Consider the following 21,097-nt stretch of genomic DNA (forward strand, 5'->3'; position numbering starts at 1 on the left):
TATGCAACACGTTTCAACAGCCATGATACTTTACAATTTACCAAAATGTCACTCGACTCTAGGTTTTAGTGGTTCTGCGTGGATGTATAATTTATGCATTTTCTATCAAATTATTCTTCTGTTGTGTTATCGATGTTGTATGTGTGTAGTCAGAAAAAAACAGAACAAAAAACAAACAACTGTCACAATTTACCCAGGCTGTGTTACTTTAAATGTAAGATCTTGTCCTACTGCACCGATGCAGAGAACTTTCCATTTAAATATATTCAAAGCAACAAAAACATTCACGGTGAAAAATGCTCCATGTTTAATGAGCTAACTCTAGTTAACAGACGGCAATAAACAGCAATAGAAATAATGTAATATGTATAACTTTGTCGTGAGGGGGACCTTTAGGACCTTTATTCATATTGTACATTAGATTACATTAACCTGCAGAGATTGTGATGTCATGATCTGACAAAATTGTTCTTCCTGAGTTGTGCATGAATTGTCCTGGTTGCACTGGTGGATTTTTTTTATATAACCCAAAGCATAGATTATATACACACATGCAAATATGTAAAAAGCAAACACAACTGAATGGTGTGTTACAGTTTCTCACGCCACCTTGTGGGTGCCATTCAAGCTCCTGCTGCAAATCTCACTAATGCACCGAGTGAGGAATGCAGCTTTCCACCGGTGCAAATATCCAAACTGACTCATTATTATGTAAAAAGGCGCCTTGCTGTGCGTCATCCAGTGTGTGTCGGTGTGTGTCATGAAGGCAGCCCTGCAGCAGGGAGCCGGTCTCTGGATGCCCGGTGACGCGCCCGCCGCTCCGCCGTCTGCTCTGGAGGTTGTCAGCTTCGTCGGCAAAACGGTCGGCGCAGGCGCGGCACTGACAGCTGCTGTCTACTTACTCCGCAAAGTCTGCTTAATAATGGCCTGGAAGTCCGGAGGAGCCAGCCACGCAGAGCTCGTCAACAATCTCCGCAGTGAGTCTGTATATTTTACATTGGTGTTTAAAACGATTTTATTTTATTTGTTTATTTTTATTTTTTTCTGAGCGGGGAGCAGGCTGACGCTGGAGCGGCAGCTAGCTAGCTGGCTGGTTGCTAAGCTATGTGGTATGTTGATGTTGACCCAGCGTTACCTCTCTCCACCCCTTTGCTAAACCACGTTACGCCATGGAAGACACACATGCCCGCGCATCTGCTAAAATTAGCCAAGAATAACGGCACAATTCGCCTTTTGTTTGGTGTGTGAGTGTAGAATATTAGCACAGCCTCAGTTCTGTTTGAAGGTTAGCTTAGCCTGCTAGCTCTATGTGCGTCATTTGGTATGTTGAAGCTAGCGTTAGCTGCGCTGCTAACTGCCCTGCCCACCTCCACTCCATTGATGCCCCTCTGTCTGCTGCACCGTTCACCCCTTTCTTACCTGACTGACACACACAGGTGGACATGTGAAGCCACCTTGTATTTCTTTAGAGGCTGAATATAACCAGTATCTGTCACGGTGGTGGCTGGTTGTTCATTTATTCAGGTGACAGTGAGCACAGAAAAAAAGGGCAGTGTCTCACCCTGCCAGACGTCTGTTATCTGGTCCATGATGATCAATGCCCTGTGTGGTGCAAACAGCAACACACAAGCTATAAATTAGACATGCCGTATTCTCAATTGCATATGAGGATATTCAATGTGATGCTGTCTCTAGAATTGAGTATGGAAGTCCAATTTCAATATAAAGTATCTCACAGGGCTATTTATAATCTCTTCAGTCCAGCTCGGGAGTTGTGAGCATTTCCATTTGGAAACAGTGTCCAGTCAAAACCAAAAGCAAAACTTGCATACTCATCTAGATTGATTAGACAGATTTGACTACATTTCAGTTCTATCTATTCTGCCCAGGGAAATAACAGATCATCTAAACAAGGAAGTTGCAGTTCTTAAAAAATAGAGTTAAAATTTTTTTTTTCCCTTGGTGCTAATAAAATTTAAATATTAATGTTTTAACTCTTGAGATTTATGTGGTTATTATTTAAAATTTTATGTTCCTTCTGAATGAGCTCTTTACTGGTTAGTGACCCATTTAAACACAGGAGTGTTTTAACTTTAACCCTGAGTTTGCATAAGCAGGATTTAAGCAGGTCACACACAGGATGCATGCTAATTCACAACATTGTCATTGTCTGTCTTTCAGACCAGTGCTGAGAACTGGCCAGTTTAGGCAACAACAGTTCATCCAGTTTTTCAGCCTTAAATGCCTCATACATTTATAAAGTTCAATCCTGAGTTATGTGCTTTCAAATTGTGTAGTAGTGGGTCGATAACCTAGAAACAGATTGTGAAGGCTTTGCTTCTCCTATGACTTTGCAAAGTCAAGTTTGAATTCTGAGAATAATTTCTGGATAGAGTGAAACATCCTGATTTCTGCCAGTGCATCTTATTTTAATGTCAGAAATCACTAGTAGGTGTCCATCTGGCAGCTTGTATGGTTTATTTGTAATGTATCCTAAAGCGGTGCATAGCTGTGAGGGTGAGGGGAGTCAGTAATGGGAGCAGCGCCGGCTGTTGTTGGCTTTTCCTGCCTTTGGCAGCAGCTGCTGCAGGAGCCTGTTCGGAGGGATTATTCTGAAGACACTACTGCTTCTTTGTACAGCCTTTTTAATATCTTCCACGACTTGTCTATCATGTTCAGCACTTTTCTGTAGTTCACATGTACGGCTCTGTGGACATCTGTTCCTCTCAGCAACACACATCTGTTACTGAATGCTACAGTCTCCATTCATCCCAAATTTTCTCTGATAGTCCATTTGTTATATTGGGCGTTTTCATGGATATGCACTGGAACATAGTAAATTTCCCAAATGCTTCATATATATAATCTCAAAATGGGCTGATCCTGAGTTTGAAAATTGTCCACAGTGATCTCATACATGCACAGTGTCACACTGGGACAAGTTAATGCCAATAGGAAGAAGGGGAACATATCCTTGTATGTTCCAGTGTGTATTTTTTTGCTTCTCTTTGTCTAAATATTTTCTGCTAATTACTCTCTGCATAGCTATGATTCAATCTAATGTGTTACTTGTGCCTTGTTTAATGTATTTTAATCTGTCTGTTTCTGCTGTCAGAATAATGTAATGAATTTCTTCCTGGTGTTTGTACTTGTGCATGTTTCCATAATACACAGTGACACAAACTCTTGTGCATCTGCAGAAAATGGCATTATTAAATCTGACAAGGTCTATGAAGTCATGCTGGCCACAGACCGAGCCCATTTCTCTAGGTGTAATCCCTACATGGACTCGCCGCAGTCAATAGGTATGTCTGGTCATGCAATTATTCTGAAGAGCAAATACAGTCTGACATGTGCGGTGTGAACTAACCTAATTCCTTTCTTTCAACCACAAGGCTATCAAGCAACCATCAGCGCCCCACACATGGTATGACTTTAAAGGCTGACTCTTCTGCACTGTGAATCCAATTTTTTTGTATAGATTGCTCCCATTCAGTTAATAATAAAGAGAAGCGGCCAGGGAATTGTGCTATATTATCCTCAAACTCTTATTCCAAACAAACCTAATCACTTATTTTTAGTGGTTTACAATGACAGTTGAATAAATATGGGGAAAGTAAAGGATTTCCGTTGATTCTCTCCATGTTAGCTCTGTCAAATTCTTCAGATGTTTGTCTGAAGTGTGAGCAAACTACACTCATAACTTTGTGACTCTGACAGGAAGATATGAGTAGTAATGTTTGTGAGCTAGCTTTAGCCTGTGTATGACCTCAGCGGGCTCTACCTCGTCATTTTTGATGTTTGATGCAACATAAATGCTGACCGGGGGATTGTAATGCAGTTTCCTTCGTGAACCCCCCCCCCCCTCCCCTCCAATCCCTCCACCTAGCATGCCTATGCCCTGGAGCTTCTACATGATCAGCTGTATGATGGTGCCAAAGCTTTAGATGTTGGCTCCGGCAGTGGAATCCTGTCTGCCTGCTTCGCACGAATGGTGAGCCACACACAAGACGGGTAAACGCATACAACTTCTCTTTGGTGGCTTTCTGATTTATTAAAATGGATTGCTTTTTATTAGCTCACCAGCCGGTTGACATATAGTGTGTTACTGTTGTGTAAATGTTTGTGTATGAATCTGAGTACCATCCCTCCCTCCACGCTTTACAGGTAGGTCCTAAAGGGAAAGTTATAGGAATTGATCACATCAAAGAGCTGGTAGATGATTCTATAAACAATGTGAAGAAAGATGACCCCAGTTTGATAACTTCGGGCCGAGTCAAGCTAATAGGTAAGATGTCATTGATGAAAATTTACAGGCATCTTGTGCATTCTTTTGTTGTGTTTTCAAACATTTTTAGAGGTTGAGTGGCAAAATTCATTTGAAAGCCAGGGAAAGTGCAATGCCTGCAAGACCTGTGTGTCCTCTCAGGAATCAAACATACACACAGGATAGTGCTGAGCTAAATAATTGAGCAGTACCAACTTTCCCCTGCTGTGGGGGGGGGGGGGCTGCTAAAACAGTCAGGCTATTTCTAAAAATAGTCAGAAAGAGATGCTTTTTTCACATTTTTTATGTTTTTACAACTATATTAGACCCCCTAACCCTCTCAGTGTGGGTGAGTAAAACAGTTGTTAAATATGACTTTTTAACTTTAACATTTTAAGAAAATTCGATTTAAAGCATTTATTGTGCACTGGTATCATATAAGAAAAATACAGAAAGTGCTCCCAACATCACAAGACAGACATGCCAGATTAACACATACAAAGGATTTCCTGCAGACTGAAAAGATGTAGCTGTTGCTTCAGCTGACTGCACCACCTTTTGTCAACACACAACCTATTAGAGGCCAATAAATAGCATCGGGAAGATTTGCTGTGTGTGTGAATATGTGCTTCTGATTAGTATTTGCCTTCATTTTAGACGTATTCACATTTAAATAATTAGTTGACGTAAGACTCATTATTAATCACAAAGTACGTGCATCACAGCTCTGTTTAAATGTCTGACCACTTGATGAGGACATCCGTCCATGTGTTGTTTGTGGCAGGCTGTAAGTGATGTGCTGTGTGTTTCAGTGGGAGACGGCCGGATGGGTCATACGGAGGAGGCGCCTTATGATGCAATCCACGTTGGCGCAGCAGCACCCACTGTCCCCCAAGCTGTGAGTCTCTCTGACTGTTTTTAAAACTGATGACCATGCTCACATTATCCCAGTTCACTTCAAAATAAAGAATTTAAATGACTGACTGACGTGACTGGCTTAAAATAGCAACATAGAAAAGTTTTTCACAGCCAGTCCTGTTCTTTGTGCCTTCGTGCTCTTGACTCGTTGCGGTCACCTTGTTTCCCTCTCAGCTCCTGGACCAGTTGAAGCCCGGCGGCCGGCTGATTCTCCCCGTCGGCCCAGTGGGAGGAAACCAGATGTTGGAGCAGTATGACAAGATGGAGGACGGCAGCACCAAAATGAAACCCTTGATGGGGGTGATTTATGTGCCTTTAACAGACAAAGACAAGCAGTGGTCCAGGTGGAAGTGACTTCCTTCTCCCCCTTCCTCCCCCTCTCTCCTTCTCACATTGGCAAAGGTGAAATGGTTTGGCCTAAAGCAGGCAACGGATCACCAGGGGCTGCATTTTGCTGCTTGTTGACATTTTTTGGGTCTTCCATACCATACCAACAAGCTGCACATCCCTTCACCCTTTTCCTTCACCCTTTTTTAACACCATAGTCCTAAATTGGTGCCTGATTGAATAGATTTTAAGTCCCAGTTTTTTTTAAACCCAAACACAAACCAATAAACTGAAATAGCAGCAGTGTGATAGCAAATGCTTGATTTTCAGAGCATGGCTGCTTAATTTGAATGATCATATGACATTAAAGCCGCATTGCCTGACGATTCTCTTTGATCTTCTACTCTGTGAGATGTAGAAAATTCCCCATCTTTTAACGTTGTTTAAAATTTTGCATGGAATTCTAACTTTTTGTGTTTGCATGACAGGGGGATGCTTGTGTTTCTGTCTTTAGTGCTGATCTTCCTTTTCCCTCTTTTCTAACACTTGACTTGTGCTTCTCGTAGGGATGAACTTTGAAGAGGAAGACTGTCCATAATCCACCTTTAAGTTTGAAACCTGGAGGAAAGGAAACTCGGATGGGGTCAAACAGCCCTTGGCATTTTGTTCAAAGCATAACAAAACATGCTCTTTTTGTTTAAGTCTAACGATGGACTAGCGTGTCACACATTTGAGGGCCCAGAAAGGCTGGGGAGAAAGACTGCTTGAAGCTCAACACACAAATGTCTGGAGAGGGTGTTTTGTTTTTCTTTTCAGACGTGCATCTTTTTGGTTGTGCATTCTTTTTAACAGCAGTTTTTTTTTTTTTTTTTTTTTTTTGGTGGTTTCTTTATTTGAGTTGCAATCAGCCATTTTTACATTACTACATTTCAGCAGCATCAATGCTGAATGTAGGAGGGAAGGCCGGACAACGACGAGGAAAGCCTTTTAGATAGTTTACTTAGCTACAGCGTGTGTGTGTGTGGGTCATCTAACTGTAGACTTCACTGCTAACGTATGAGCTTCCCCTGCCAGCAGTATTAGGTACTAAAACACATATAGGCAACACAGTGGCTGATGTAACCCACACATCCTCTTTGGTGTACAGCACTCTAACTCATTCTACACATAGAATAAGCAGCTCTTTGGATCATACTGAATATAACTGAGGCAGCGGAGCACTAATAACACTGACACACGTGCACATTCAGGGCTGCGCTTTCCACTTGGTGAATGTGTTGCTTTCTGCTACTGGTTTTTTTCCATTAGAGATCTGTGCAGGCTCCTCTGGCGACTTAGGCTAAATGAGATAGTCACTGCTTTGCCAAAATAAACTCCAACAATTTAAAGCAAATGAATGTCTGCTTTGTTGAAGAAGAAAAACCCACATGAAATCAAAAAAGCACATTTTATTTTGGGTGATCTAAGTGACAGGTTGTCATTTGGCTTTCACAGTTTATGGAATGGCATGTGAAAATAAAGAGATGCTTCTGTTTTTGTCTGCCTTTTGTTCTTGAATCATGTGTGCAGAGTCAATCATTTATCATGACAGTGCACCAGTCATTTTTTATGATATATAATAAAGTTTAATATCTGACAGGTAAGACAGCACTTAGAGAGAATACAGCTGCATAAATACAATTTCACACTTCACAAATGTTTGCGTTAGAAGGAAGGATATGTAGCAAGCCCAGAAAGGAGTGGGAGTGGACAGGCTGAATTTACTATGGCTTTAATATTCTGGGATACCAATAAGAATAACATTAAGGGCAGGGACAGCACAGTCTTTAACTTTGCTCAGGTAAAACCTACAGATGTGGTAGATTGATGCCATCCAGTGGCAAAGTGAAGCAGCACTACTCAGAAAAATACCAAAATAACCAGTTTGAAGAATAAAAATTATTTAAACAAAGTGGAAAAAAAAAAAAAAAGGTATCCAAGAAGTCAGTGGGAAACTACAGGCAGTATCATCAGCAATGTTGTGAGAATGTTGATATTTCTGGATGGATGCACAAACAGGCTTTCTTCAGACGCCATAAGCAGGAGCTCCAAATAATCTGACTGAGGGTTTGGCAGCAGTTTTACCAGTCGGTGGGGTTCAGTGAGGGGTTGTCAAGAAACCTTCAAGAGAGCGACGGTTGGGATGTTTCCAGACCGAAGTAAGGACAAATTAAAGACAAGAAATTTATGATGTCCAGGCTCAGGGATGAAGTCCCGTTGATGAGTCTCTGTCCCTGCTCCCTGATTGGTTGGCTACAGGTACATGCCGTTGATGAGGTAATCGGACTCCTCTGTGGTCAGCGGTCGGGCTTTCTTCAGCTTGTGGCGAACGAGTCGGAGACGACAGCTGATCATGAGCAGCAGAAGAGCGGTGATGATTAGTCCGAGGGCCAGAGGAAGGATTGCACCTAGAGGAGGAGGCAGCACACACTTAGATCAGGAAATGACATATAAACCATGAGCTGAACAGACAGAAGACAAGTGCTGGGTCTTACCAGACTCTGGGACTGGATGTCCTCCCATTGCTGGGAATGGTTTTGAGACAGGGGTGTTGCTCTCAGGCTGACTCTGGGAGACCTTAGGGGCAGCTAAAACAAGCACAAATACAGATTAGTCTCTGAAGCAGATGAGTGTTGACATTAAGTTAATATCATTTAATTCATTCTAAAAAAATATTACCTATCTCTGTCTGTCTGGTGATGGGAGGAGCCACAGTGGCTGGTTTGAAATCTGGACCTGAAAGATGTTTATTCATGTAATTTATTGTTGTTACAAAATCAGAGGAAATGAAGAACCAAAGAATCAGGAGCCAAATTCTCACTTTTTTGGATGCATTCACTGACACAGTCTGATTCCTGGAGGAAATTGTTATGGTTGCCCTGGCAACCACCGTACAGAAAGTGTTTGCATTCCCCTGCATTTTGGTCATAGTACCAGCGTGGGAAGGTGCCCTTACAGGGTCCCACAACTGGAGCTGCTGCACACGGATCTACAGGAGCAGAGAGAGAGATTTACCTTTACCTTGTTGCATACAGTCTGTATATGCAACATGTAAATAATTATGCACAATCAACAAAGTACATCAAGATAACTGATCACCAAGAATTTCTGGTGCTGACCTTTCTCAGCTACACAATGAATCAAGCATGTGAACTTGGGACTGAGCATTTGTGAAATGAAGAAAAGTCTCCTGAGAGTAAAACCTACAGAAAACTAGCAATAGAGGAGGAAGGCTTTTGGTCAGTCAGATTGAGAGATCGGATGGCTGAGCGGACAGAGGTGCTTTGTTCGAGCAGAGCAGAGCTGCTTTCCCAGGACATGCAGAGTGGCCCTGTAGCTTTGCCAGCTCTGTGACTCAGTGGCTACCTACAGGGGCTCCATCTGCTTCTTTTTTCCAAACATGGACTAAAAACCATTTCTGGCTCTTTACAAAGCCATGCTGCAAGAATGACAGTAATGGAGGATCATATTCACACAAAGGCATGAACAAAGGCATGCTGCTACGTTCCCATCCATTATTTGCAATAATGGATAAACCTCCGTTTTTTAATGAGTCAAAATAAAGGTTATGATGATGATGATGATGATGATGATGAAAATGAACATGTACCTTCATCCAAAGAAGCCTTCTGTTGGCTGGGACTTTGTTGAGAGGCAGGTCTGTCCTGAGGTGGTACAAAGCTCTTGACGGTCTTCCTGGGCTCAGTCTGGATCATGGCACCTTCCTCGTCTTCCTCCGTTTGGGCCAAAGGCTGATGGAGGCTGGGTAGGTCAACAGGGTGGGTCACTGACTTCCTGCTGCTGTCGACTACGGAAATCACAGAGACACAAAGGTGGGAATGCCTCCATGCCTCCGTTTTTGGGCATTGCTCATTACACACTTTCCCCTCAGCTGATTCTGATAACACCAGAGATTATGAGTGGTTCCCCCATCACCTAAAAAATAAAACTAAAGAAAAAAAACAGTTAATGCTTCTTACAGTTTGGGCAGAAGTCTTCATCGGAGCGGTCTGGACAGTGTTGCTTCCCGTCACAGGCATAGGTGATGTCAATACAGCAGCCATCATCACACTTGAACTGGTAATTGGAACAATGACCTGTGCACACTGTGGACGCGAAAACAGGTCATCTACATAAATACTACATTTTTTTGGTGTAATACAAATTAAGCCGTAAATAAAAAATATAATGGGGCTTACAATAAATGTAGCAACTTCTGACCAACCCAGGCTTAAAGATACAACATCTGTATAAACCACGCCCACTTCAAATTTAAGTCCCGCCCCTTCTGAGTACAAATACAGATACAGATAATGGAGATGGTTGAACAGGTGCGGATACACACAGTGGTGTACTTGCTCATCCCTATACATCACCTTCCGCTTGGTGCTTTGGTGCCAGCACAGTGACAGAGACGTTGTCAGAGCTCTTCTGACCATTTGTGTCAGTGACTGTCATCTGGAAGGTGTACACGCCTTCCTGGAGACCACTAATCTTCAGTAGCCCAGGATGGGTCGCCTTCAACATACATGTAAAAAACAAAAAACGTTTAAAGGCGTGGAATCATTCTGCTGTCAGATCTGAATAAACACAGTGACATTTCTGAAAGATTTCCGTGAATAGAGGACAGGCTCCAACGTTGCTGCCGTCCTGAGGGAAGTTTAGGGCAGAATAAACTCATCTCTGTGGCTACAGAAAGCTACAATGGAGCTCTGAACAAGAACCCCTGTGTTGACTCGAGCAATGCAAACGCACAAATTAACTGCAATACAAATGTTAAAATCATGTGACCTAAGCCTCTCTTCTTTTTTGGATGTTTCCATTGAATGCATTTAAATGAATTACGCTGGAATCCACCATGTTGCTCTGACCTTCATATTGATGGCTGTATCCCCTTTAACAAGAGTCCATTCATAGTGGCTGATCCCATAGTCGTCCACACTGTCCCGGCCATCCAGGACGGCCCAGTCTGTAGGCAGCTGAATCACCACGTCCTGCCCAGCATCACTGCGAGGAGGCTCGTCCACCTCTGTGGACAGGAAACTCTAAGTCATCTGTGATCTTCTAAATGTCTATTTTATTTCAGATCAACTCTTTTTGGTCACATTCATTCTTGTGTGACAGATTTTTTCACAATTCTATTAAAAGATTGTGCTTATTTAAGGCTGTGATTATTTTCATCAGTGATTCATTGGCTGATTATTTTTAACTGTTCAGTCCACACGTTGCCACAAAATAAAAGAAAAAGGCATAAAATCGTGTAGAGTCTTACGATCATGTGTTTTCTGACTAACAATCCATTCCCATCAGGAAAAATTACAATTGATGACTTTATTATTGCGACAGTTTAATTTTTCTGTTGGTCAGTTGATGAATTGTTTTTGCTCTGTTCTCAATTCATTTATTCCTTTGAGCGCACTAGAATATCTGTTTTGCCTGCTTGTATGGAAATCACCAACAAATAGAGGAAATAACTGTTGTAGCACAAACACCTGCTTCTGGTCTCAGTGCCCTGATCTAATTTTTTCAAGACCAGAACCAAAAAGGCAAATCATTAACCCACACTGCTGCTGAATCAAGATAAGCAGCAGTGTCTGGAGGGTGCCGACCTTCATGGAACTGTTAGAAAGCTGGTGTAAAATCTAACATATGGTCTGCTGAAAATGGTTTTGAATATGATGTCCTACCCCCCTCATTTCTGTTTGTGCATAAACACCTCTGAAATGGCCTCGCACAGTAAATAAAGACACACTTTGTCGTTGCTGTTTTGATTACTGCACAAGAAGATGAGCGTGTCAATGAATATTTAAGTAACATTTTCAATAACTGCTATTGTTGTCATCATCAACACAAATGTCAAGTAATTTCTCTCCTTTAATGCCGAAATTTAGTGAAAGAAAACGGGAAAAAAATTAAAATAACTCTGAAAACTCTTTATTGAGATGAAAAGATGATCCCTTCTTAGTTGCAGTTTAATTTAAATGAATAGTTTTAAATCCTGCACCGCTGGATAAGACGGTTTATTATAAATTCCTTATAAAATGTTGCCCAGCTGTGTTAGATGCTGCTCAGTTTGACAGAAATAACTTTCAGGATTTGGCTCATCCTACCTGGAGCATCCGCCTCGTCGGGCAGGTGTCCCCGGGTGGTGTTGGGGGTCCGGCTGTAGGTGGTGAAGCCCTGCTGCGGGGCGAAGGAGCAGACATTTTTGTTCCTGTAGATGCAGTTGAACAGGTAGCAGTTGAGGCCGTCCCCCTGCTGCCTCGGCTCCTCCTGGAGCAGCGCCACGGTGCAGCGGGGCCGGGAGCAGCAGGAGTGCAGGCAGTCCCTCCAGGTGTACACCCGCTCCGGGGCCAGCAGGAAGGTGGCCCCCTGCTCCACGGAGGCCTTGGCCCGGATGATGCGCTCCCGGACGGCGTCGAAGTCGCCCACGCACGAGTCGACCGCGTCCCCGGCCCTGTGCGTCTGCTCCTGCTGGAGCTGCTTGCGGAACTCCTCCAGGAGCTCCTCCACGCCGGATATCTTGGACTTCAGGTCGGATATCGGAGAGGACCGAGCCGCCGCCGCCGCCGCCGACAGCACGACGCAGGCGAGAAGATGCTGCAGCGGAGCCATGTTGTTGACGCCTCCGGCCGGGCTCCGACACACCGGGAGGGCGGGGAGGGCGGGGAGGGCGGGGGGCGAAGTGTGTCCTCCGTTACCTTCAAAACAAAAACACGGCGTTTCACCGGACGGCCGTGTCCGGAAGAGGCGACGCTCGGGCCGGTGACGATGCGCGACTGCGTCGTTGTCATGGTGAGGCGCAGACTGCCTCGAGACCAGAGCGTTGGGGGAGGCGATGACGTCACCGCCGTGAATAAACATGGCAGACCGGAAGCAGCACACCTGCGACAAAAGCTCTGCACAAAACACTGTAAACACAGATTTACTTCATTATTAGTCCTTTTGCCTGTTTCACCGATTAACAGAAGGAATTACGAGCTTTTTCTCTCTGCTCCAGGAGTTATTTAGTCACGTTTAAAGTCCTTATTATGAAATATTCCTTATTAAATGATACTTTTTGTTATTTACTAATGTGCATCTCAGTAGGTTTACATGGTGGTCAGACACACACAGCTGTTTATTTTGCTGTTTGAACAGCATCATGTAACCAGAGTTAGACAAGGACAGGTGAAATCACTTTAATCACTCTAAATGAACCAAAACTTCTTCCTGTTGTTTTTTTTTTTCACGTTATATTTCCCAAGCAGTTTGTGTAGTTATATATGTCAGTGCTTATTAATAATAAGAATATCTGTTTCACAGTTTCAAGATGAAAAAAAAAAAAAAAACAAAAGAAAACAGAAAAAACCTTGGAATCATTTCAGATATGAAACAAAACGGACACCGTGCTCATGATTAGTTTCCCCTGCTTCTGACATGTTTTAAAATAAAAAAAAATCAAGGCTCTTTAATGTGAGATTTGTTTGTAATTCATATTCCATTACAACATACACGTGACTGATTTCTACACAAACAAGATAAACACAATTTTGTCAGTGTACAACAACAAAAACAGAGCAAAAATGAGCCAATGTTTATTATGAACTGAATATTATCTCCTATGATTTCTGGCACTTGAAGATACAGTAATATCCAATCTATGTTTCACATGTTCATTATAGACTTGCTTCAGTCTATGGAGATTCTGGAGAATCTAGAGATTTAACATTTATCTCTATATATAGTTTTTAAATTACATAAGCGTTGTTCACATATAATTTTATGACACAATATTTACATGTTTCTTAGGAATAAAAATGTAGATACCTATTATAAAAGAAAATGTGGAAAATTTTTTTTCACAATTTAAATAAATCTCAGTACAGATAAAAAACAAAATAGGGCATGCACCGACGTCCTTCAGATTACCTTAACAATTAAATTAAAATCTATTTAAATAGAGTAGTGACAAGATGCCTATGATAAAAATATTAGTACAGATGACTTGAATTGAATGTAGTATTTTGTATCTCAGGTATGTGTATATATATATATATATATATATATATATATATATATATATATATATATATTTCTTAAAAAAAAAAAGGTCAGTCTCCAACTTTGTAAACGCAATATCTTTTTTTAAGACAGGAAAAAAAAAAGTTTTGACATTTTCAAGGTTTTATCAATAAATTTACCTGAAATTGTCATTTTTAAACACACCTGTAACAAAACAAAACAAAAAAAACAGCATTGTGTCCAACAGGCATAACAAAACTAGGGGCACTTTGCAGTCATTATTGTTTTCAAAAATGACCTCATATCCTCAAGTCCTTGTTTCAAAACTAGAAAGCACTACAAGGACACCGGCCACTAAGTTTTGTAGTATGAATAGAAAGCTGCTCCACACCCCTGGTGAACACAGGGCCTTTTCCTAGAAGTCTTGCTCTTATAAATACTGAGGTAAAGAGGAGAATACTGAGTTTTTGGGACAAAGGTCCTGGCTTCTCTGAGTGGTTGTCTCCACTTAAGGCCTCAGGTTGGCTTCTGCCTGTGATCTGTGATGGCCTTCCATAGTTTACACAGGATCCCACCTCTGACAAGAAACAGTGAGAAGACTGTTACAATAGAAACATTACGACATGTTGCAGATGTGTGTACGTGTGTAAGGTCCCGTTACTTGGTTTTAAATTTCTGCTGCCCACGATTCCACTTCCTAATGTTTCTAATACTTTTAATTCTGAGATTCAATTCTCTGCAGCCTTTCGTGCATGAATTTAGCAATCTCACTTGTTAAAGCTGATCTTAAAGGAACAACACCACCAAAAAGAACAAAGGAAAAACAAACGGTTATATTACCTCAGTCTTAAACTCTTCAGATCATCTCTTGTTACATCATGGAGGATGTCGTTCAACGTGTACTCCTCACTCAGTATCTATGGAAACAAAGAGGAAATAAGTTTCACGCTGTGAAATAACCGACTGAATGATGACACAATCAATTAAATATCACAAACATATATAGGACTTCTGCCTTAACAAACCGTCATTATATAAGCCGCAATTTTGTTTGTATGTAGGACATCGTACACAATGGGAAAACTGAGACACACGCGGTCCCCTCCTGAGGGTAAAAGCAGGGACTCACTTTTTCTATGGAGTCCTGGTCAGCACCGTAAAGCCTCAGCCAGCTGGTGAGCTCTGAGTCGTCATGTCTGTCTGGAGTCCGACTCATCTGTCCCTCCGGGGATGGCGTTGGGACATCTGGCAGAGAAGAGTGAGCAGACGTCATCATCGCAGTAACCAAAATCATCTTTTATTATAAAGTCTGTTTAAATATTTCTTGTAAAAATGTAATCAAAGTCCAGACCTGCAGGCTCCGATCGCAGCCTCAGGAGTCTGATCTCCTGCTCTCTCTCTTCCAGCACTTGATGCAGAATGGCCTGATACTCTCTCTCCTTCTCCAGCAGCTGTTCCAGCAGCCTGGAGTCAAGCAGGTCGAGGATACGCATCAAGAGTCTTTATTTCTGAGAGCGTTATCACAGATAAACAGAAGTATCAGTTCCAGTCGGCGCCAGTGTTTACCTGCTGGTCTCCAGCTTCATCCGGCCCAGCTCCATGCTCACAGAGCGCTGGGCATTGTGGGACTCGTGTGAGACGGTGGAGCTGAGCGTGCTGACTCCCGATGTGGCCACGGTGTCGTCGTGGGCGGCGACCTGAGGCGCTCGGCTCTGGTGGGTGGAGTTTCCCTCCAGCTCAGCGTCATCGTCAACGTCCTGCTGATCGGCCGGGTCGCTTTCTGAGGCCAGACTGAAGTGAGGCCTCAGCTCTGGACACAGACGGCATGGCGGTGAATATTGTGGTTATATGGAACATATCGTGGATTCTAATGCTGCAGTAAGATTGGATTCAGGTTGGGCTGCACCATTATTACTTAGTTACTTTAAGTTTATCACAGTTTTCAGTTTTCCAAAAGTTTCCTGCACGTCATTTTAACCACTTTCTTTATCCAGGTTAATAACACACCATCTATGCTTCAAGTTCTCCTTCTCTTCCCTTTCACATAATTTTTGTATCACATTTTAACACATTCTACTAACGTGTGGCCGACAGACGGAGCTGATATTTATCTCTTTGGATCCCCTGTCTCCTAAAGCTCTGCCCTTTCACTGAAAAGCTCAGATTACTCTTGCTCTCAGGGCAAAACTATCACTGCAGCGCAGGAGTTTGTCAGCCATCCGCCGCTGCACGGGGGGACCGATCATTTAAAGGCATCATACCTGGCACCAGGATCGTGATGGCCGTCTGCACAGCTTTGCGGATGATGTTGTCGAGAGCGAACATCCAGTGAGGCTTGATATTGTGGTTTCGCAGCACTTTGTTCACCTGGAAATGTGGGAAGAAAGTGAAAGTGTATTTCAATAGTGGGCACATCACACATTATTCAGATATTCATGTTGCATTACATTTAGCAGTCTTTCTTTTAAAACGTTCATGAATTATATTGCACTTTATTAATTGAGCTTTACAACATTCCTCAGAGAAAATGACCAGAGGACATCTTTAAAGTGCCTTTCTACTGTACGTTTGCTGCATTCTAAGACATTTCAGTCAATCTTGGACTTCTGAACTTCCTCCCACTCTTCCCGGCTGCATGAACGCCTCCCTCCCCTGAGCCACATGGTCTGATAACCAACAGGTGGCATCAGAGCTTCATCTTCTTGCAGGATTACGCAATACCCCATCCTAACACAAAAAACCCCCACCTAGCCTCGTGTAATTTCAACTGCACGGCAGCATCACTGAGGGGGAAGAGCAGATCAGGCTTTTAACACAATGTGCAATTACTCCTGACAGATCTCCCTTTCAATGCCTCACTTAGTGCTTACAAGCATTTCACAGGTAGCTGTCAGATCTCTGTGCGGGGGGGAAAATCAGCGACATGGCAGCAAAGCAGCTCATTAGAAATGACAACAATTATCCTGAGGAGTTCAGAGCTCGTGGTTTGTGCGGAGAGCTGCTCTGCCTACAGATGAGGGGCTGGATAACAGGTGGGAGGGCGCATGTTAGTGCAGGAGAGGAGAAGATGAGCAGCCTGCGAGACGAATCTCAAAAAATTAAGCCCTCAGAGTGAGAGTTTAGGTTTTGGGATGAGATGAATTACTCACAGCGTCCTGGAAGCCGAACAGCACGACCTGCAGCTGACTGATGGCGCTGCTGTCAAAGTCCAGCTCCAGTTTGAGTTGAGACAGCGTGTTCGCGATGATCTTCCTGTCGGCCATGCGCACAAAATCGGCCAGACTGACCACGAGGGTGGAGATGTGCTGAGGTTTCAGCTTCGTTTCCTCAGAGCCCTGGGACGGGACGAAATGAGGTACACAGGAGTTACGAGGGATTTCATTATTCCATCCATTTCCTGATTGACCTCTTCCATGAACCCACCTGCGTGAGGGCCTCCATCAGGTTGGCCACCACCTTGTCCTGGTCCTCCGTCAGGATGTGGTGCAGGGTGGCTCGCCTCTCGCTGTCCTTCCGAAGCATGAAGAAGCCCGAATCCTTCTCATCGGGAGATGGAGGAGCGCTGTGATCCTCGAAGTTCTCAACAGGAATGCTGAGCAGAAACCAAAACAATACTTCTGCACTCCTGTCATTTTCCATTTATAAAGATGCTTCACGTTAATATTTTGGATTTAACTAAAGCAGAAAGCTCACGGATGGGGAGGCATGCAAATATGAGCTATTCCAGGGTACTCAGATGAAAGATCATTTCCAGATGAGCATCACTGGTTGAAATTGAGTTGTCACGTGTAGGTAATGCTTTGTTAACACAGCATTTACACTAAAGCACTCTGTGTTGGAGCCAATCATTGTGTTCTGATAAACAGCCGTTCCAAAGTTAAAAAAAAAACAAACAAACCAACAAATCGAATGATTAAAAACACGTTTCTGGGTTTAGCCATAGCTCTACCTGAGGAAGAGTGACCGGGGCCCCTTGACATCCCGCTCGCTGTAGCATTTGACGCTTGGCTTGAAGATGAAGGGGTTGGTATTGAGGTCGTTGTCGGGGGAGACGGAGCCGTACTCGCTGCTGCTGCTGGTGTCCTCCACCACCACCGGCACCGGCAGGGAGATGCTGCGGAGGTACTCTGAGGGACAAAACAGAGAATCTGTCCTGCTGCTGACAAAGACAAGTACAGCTTTTCAGATGCTGAAGCCCCGACGCTGCTTTTAGCTGTAATTCATATTATTTGAATCCCTGATTCAATATTGGTTAATTCACCAGTTAACCTAAACATGATGTTTTTGGACAGTGGGAGGAAACCCACGCATGCACGGGGAGAACATGCAAACTCCACACAGAAGGGCCGGGAAGTGAACCCACAATGCCACCGCACTGCCCCTCCTGATTCAGTATTAGAGTATAAATATAGAAAGACATGGAAGAATTTGGAAAAAAGTCAGGTTGTGAAATACTCCTGACTTCTTGGAAAGGGCAGAGTCATGCGAAGGGGGTAGAAGAAAAAAACCACAGCCCTGATAGGCAGGTTTCCTGGAACTGAAATCCATTTCATAAAGTCGCCCCTCTGGTGGTAAATGTGTGTGAAAGAGGTTGTGTAGGAGAGGAAATAACTCACCTGACCCTGGCGTCAGAGCTGTGAGGGCAAAACATAAAAAAAAAAAAACAAACAATATGTCAGCAGTTAATCAAAGATAAAACCAACAGGATAATATTTTTTTTTACACTTGTTTGTGTCAATGCCTGTGCACACGACAGTTTCACTGCAGCCGGGTGGAAACCCAATGAGAACAAAGACTATTCTGAAGTCAAGACAAGGGAGATCACGGGTGTGTTTTAAGGCTGCAGGCGCCACAATGCTTACTGACGCTTCAGCGTTCAAACAAGCAGCAGAAAAACTCCACCTGTGAAGCTGCTCTTGCTCTTCTTCTTGCGGCTGGTGACGGTGAGGAACTCGTCTGTGAGCAGGTCAAAGGCGGTGGCACGTTTGTCCGGGTCGGGCTCGAAACAGCGCAGGATGAAGGCTTTGGCCTCCGGCGACATGGACTCCGGGATTTCTGGGTGGATCTTAAACATGCCCACCTGAGGAGAAAACACACGGGCTCGGGTCAAACTGGAGCAGAAGGAGCAGCCCTACAAATGAGCCAGACACACGAGACTCGTTGGGTGAATTATCAGCAGCTGCATGAAGGTTGAGTGCAACATGAGTGTTTGACTGTGAGGCTGCACTTCAAGCTTGAATTCAGCTCAGGTAACAAGCCAAGAGCAATAATGCTCAAAGTTCAAGCATTACACTCTCATGACAATAAGAAGACTAGAAATGCCTTACGTGGCTGATAAGGAATGTTGACTTTAGATTAGCGGGGCGATGCCCCCCCCCCCCCCCCCCGAGACATTCCACAGAGTATTTTTGACTCAGTTGCGTTATTTGGGAAAAGTCTTGTGCAGACACAACAGGGATCCTTTTAGAGATGAAAGAGGTCTGATTACACAGATCTCAGTTTCAGTGCAGGAACACACCCCTGCCTGTCCGACGTGTCTGCCGTTTAATTAACTTGTACTGTTTGGAAAATTCCAGTGTTCGGTGCTGTAATGCCTCTCAGACGACCCACCAACATCTTTACTGACCTAAATGGGCCACATATGGGTAAGAGGAGCATTTCATTGGTGCAGGTCCAGCACTTTATGTTTCCATCCAGAGGCAAACACCCTTCAAACAAACTCGCACGCATGTGAAGAGCGGGGAATGAAAACCTGAGGGTTTCTCTCATCGAGCTACACGCGCGTTTTTGTCTTCAAACTAATGCTTGTGCACTCGATCACGTCATAATGCGCAGGTGGTAACACAATGCAGGTGTCTAACAGCTGACTCGCTGGTTTTCATTTCCATGAAAATGGGAACTGATAAAGCGCAGACACCAGACTTGCAGATTTATTTTTTTCTCTTTTTTCTCTTCCATTAGTGCAGCTAATGGAAAGTAGCTTAAGACAGGGAGTCAACATGAAACAGTGATTATGGATTTTAAAAGTCCAGGCATGAAGGAACACACACACACACACACACACACACACACACACACACACACACACCCTGTGTTGGTCAGTTTAATGGTTAATAAATTATTTTCTGGTGCATTTGTGGGAAACTGTCTTTGCATATATTTTTAAAGCTGCTATTTGTAAATCATATCTGTGTTTTCTTGGCAAGCGCATGTGAAGGTGACCGTTGTTTTGTTGTCTTTTAAAATACAAAACGTAATGAGTCGCCTACACGATTCAAATTTGCATACTTGGTTCACGTGAAAGCGTTGAGTGGGATTTATGATCAGATATCAGCTCCAAAACGTTAAAAATGGAGTCCCCACACAAACACGTCCTCTTACAGCCAACTGACTGTCTCAGAGGGATGACGATAGATGCGCCAACCGACGCCGCTCACCTTAAACATGGCGGCCTGCGGTTCTCCCAGCTCGTAGAACGGCGGTTTCCCGGTGGCCATTTCTATGATGGTGCAGCCGAGAGACCAGATGTCCGCCGGCTTACCGTACCCCCGAGGGCCCTTGTCGATGATTTCAGGGGCCATGTACTGTAGTGTGCCTGAGAAATAACACAGAAGAAGATGATGTGACAGCGGGTGTGTGGATCACCAGTGATCTCAGATGTTGTTGAATATACTTTCATTAGTCAGCTGACGGACTCGTTGGATGTGATGTTACTTTAAGATTATATCAACATTCTGTGTTTGTTTTTAGTGAGCTGAAAGCCAAGAAAAGCTTGTGGCCTGATTATATGCTACCTGCTTCCTGAGGCGATGACACAGTTCTTTGGAAGGACCAGTCAGGTTACAAACCGCTCCAGTGGTGGTTTATGGGGCTTATGGCTTTGTGTGTGTGGTGTGTGTTGTGAAATAACCACTGCCCAGGCCAGAAAAACATTTTCAGCCTCTATTGAAAGGACCCTTTTGTTCTAATTATAACCTGCTGCCTGTGTGTTTGCTGCTTTTAGAGGCTTGTTGGCTGAGCTAAAAACTGACAGGGACACATTTATAGCAGGCCTGGGCTATAAAAAGGAGTAGCCCAGTTTCCTGTCAGAGCTCCACCATTCAGGGTAAGTCCCTGTCTGCTCCAATCAGCTGCCTGTGGCTGCTCTGCTGTGGCAGCGACATCGCGGGGGCACAAACCTGCCTGAAACTGACCGCAGACCGAACGCAGTCAGCTATTTTCAGCCAAGAAACCTGGAGACAGGATCACTGCTCTAAAATGGTGACAGTGTTACGTGTTCGGGGTTCCCTCACTGCTCAGATCCTTCACGGCCGCTACTTCTGAGCTCTTGTTCAATATTTATTTTAGGTAACTTTAAACATTTGAATCCATCAGCCTGTGCGTACCTGTGAAGGTCTCGGTGCAGGGGTTGATGCCAGCCAACCTCTTGGACGTGCCAAAGTCTGAAATCTTCAGGACGCCACTGTAGGTGTTGATGAGAACATTGTCGCCCTGCAGATCAAAAACACAACCCATGAGAACAGACACACCCAGTTAAGAGGC

The 21,097-nt window shown here is 43.7% G+C and overlaps 3 protein-coding genes across 6 annotated transcripts in view; 1 reads left to right on the plus strand and 2 right to left on the minus strand.

The window, feature by feature from the left end:
- The first annotated feature begins 822 nt into the window (after positions 1-822).
- Positions 823-7,046, plus strand: pcmt (protein-L-isoaspartate (D-aspartate) O-methyltransferase). 3 transcript variants are annotated; one of them, XM_029496615.1, is made up of 8 exons: positions 823-977; positions 3,201-3,305; positions 3,396-3,427; positions 3,890-3,994; positions 4,168-4,288; positions 5,080-5,165; positions 5,360-5,587; positions 6,079-7,046. In XM_029496615.1, the coding sequence occupies exons 1-7, from the start codon at positions 923-925 to the stop codon at positions 5,537-5,539; spliced, it is 684 nt and encodes a 227-aa protein (XP_029352475.1). In that variant the 5' UTR covers positions 823-922; the 3' UTR covers positions 5,540-5,587; positions 6,079-7,046. The 3 variants fall into 3 exon arrangements, with proteins under 3 accessions (XP_029352475.1, XP_029352474.1, XP_029352476.1); XM_029496614.1 differs by having other exon boundaries at positions 5,360-5,529; XM_029496616.1 differs by lacking the exon at positions 3,201-3,305 and having other exon boundaries at positions 847-977; positions 5,360-7,046.
- On the minus strand, positions 6,941-12,751 carry lrp11 (low density lipoprotein receptor-related protein 11). The gene is made up of 9 exons (XM_029496613.1): positions 11,662-12,751; positions 10,423-10,580; positions 9,928-10,069; positions 9,532-9,657; positions 9,162-9,359; positions 8,373-8,540; positions 8,231-8,287; positions 8,047-8,139; positions 6,941-7,959 (listed from the first exon to the last, which is right to left on the minus strand). The coding sequence occupies exons 1-9, from the start codon at positions 12,413-12,415 to the stop codon at positions 7,805-7,807; spliced, it is 1,851 nt and encodes a 616-aa protein (XP_029352473.1). The 5' UTR covers positions 12,416-12,751; the 3' UTR covers positions 6,941-7,804.
- An 896-nt stretch (positions 12,752-13,647) lies between these two features.
- Positions 13,648-21,097, minus strand: part of map3k5 (mitogen-activated protein kinase kinase kinase 5) — a 48,748-nt gene continuing 41,298 nt past the window's right edge. For both annotated transcript variants that reach the window (XM_029496207.1, XM_029496208.1), the window contains exons 18-30: positions 20,941-21,046; positions 19,993-20,150; positions 18,458-18,635; positions 18,172-18,189; positions 17,505-17,682; positions 16,979-17,147; positions 16,705-16,890; positions 15,817-15,922; positions 15,122-15,365; positions 14,907-15,019; positions 14,685-14,800; positions 14,396-14,472; positions 13,648-14,132 (exon numbers count right to left, since the gene is read on the minus strand). In XM_029496207.1, the coding sequence (XP_029352067.1) occupies positions 14,072-14,132; positions 14,396-14,472; positions 14,685-14,800; positions 14,907-15,019; positions 15,122-15,365; positions 15,817-15,922; positions 16,705-16,890; positions 16,979-17,147; positions 17,505-17,682; positions 18,172-18,189; positions 18,458-18,635; positions 19,993-20,150; positions 20,941-21,046 (1,710 nt within the window). In that variant the 3' untranslated portion in view covers positions 13,648-14,071. The remainder of the gene's footprint in view (positions 14,133-14,395; positions 14,473-14,684; positions 14,801-14,906; positions 15,020-15,121; positions 15,366-15,816; positions 15,923-16,704; positions 16,891-16,978; positions 17,148-17,504; positions 17,683-18,171; positions 18,190-18,457; positions 18,636-19,992; positions 20,151-20,940; positions 21,047-21,097) is intronic.

This window comes from Echeneis naucrates, chromosome 24 (assembly GCF_900963305.1).
Source record: "Echeneis naucrates chromosome 24, fEcheNa1.1, whole genome shotgun sequence".
NCBI lineage: Eukaryota > Metazoa > Chordata > Actinopteri > Carangiformes > Echeneidae > Echeneis > Echeneis naucrates.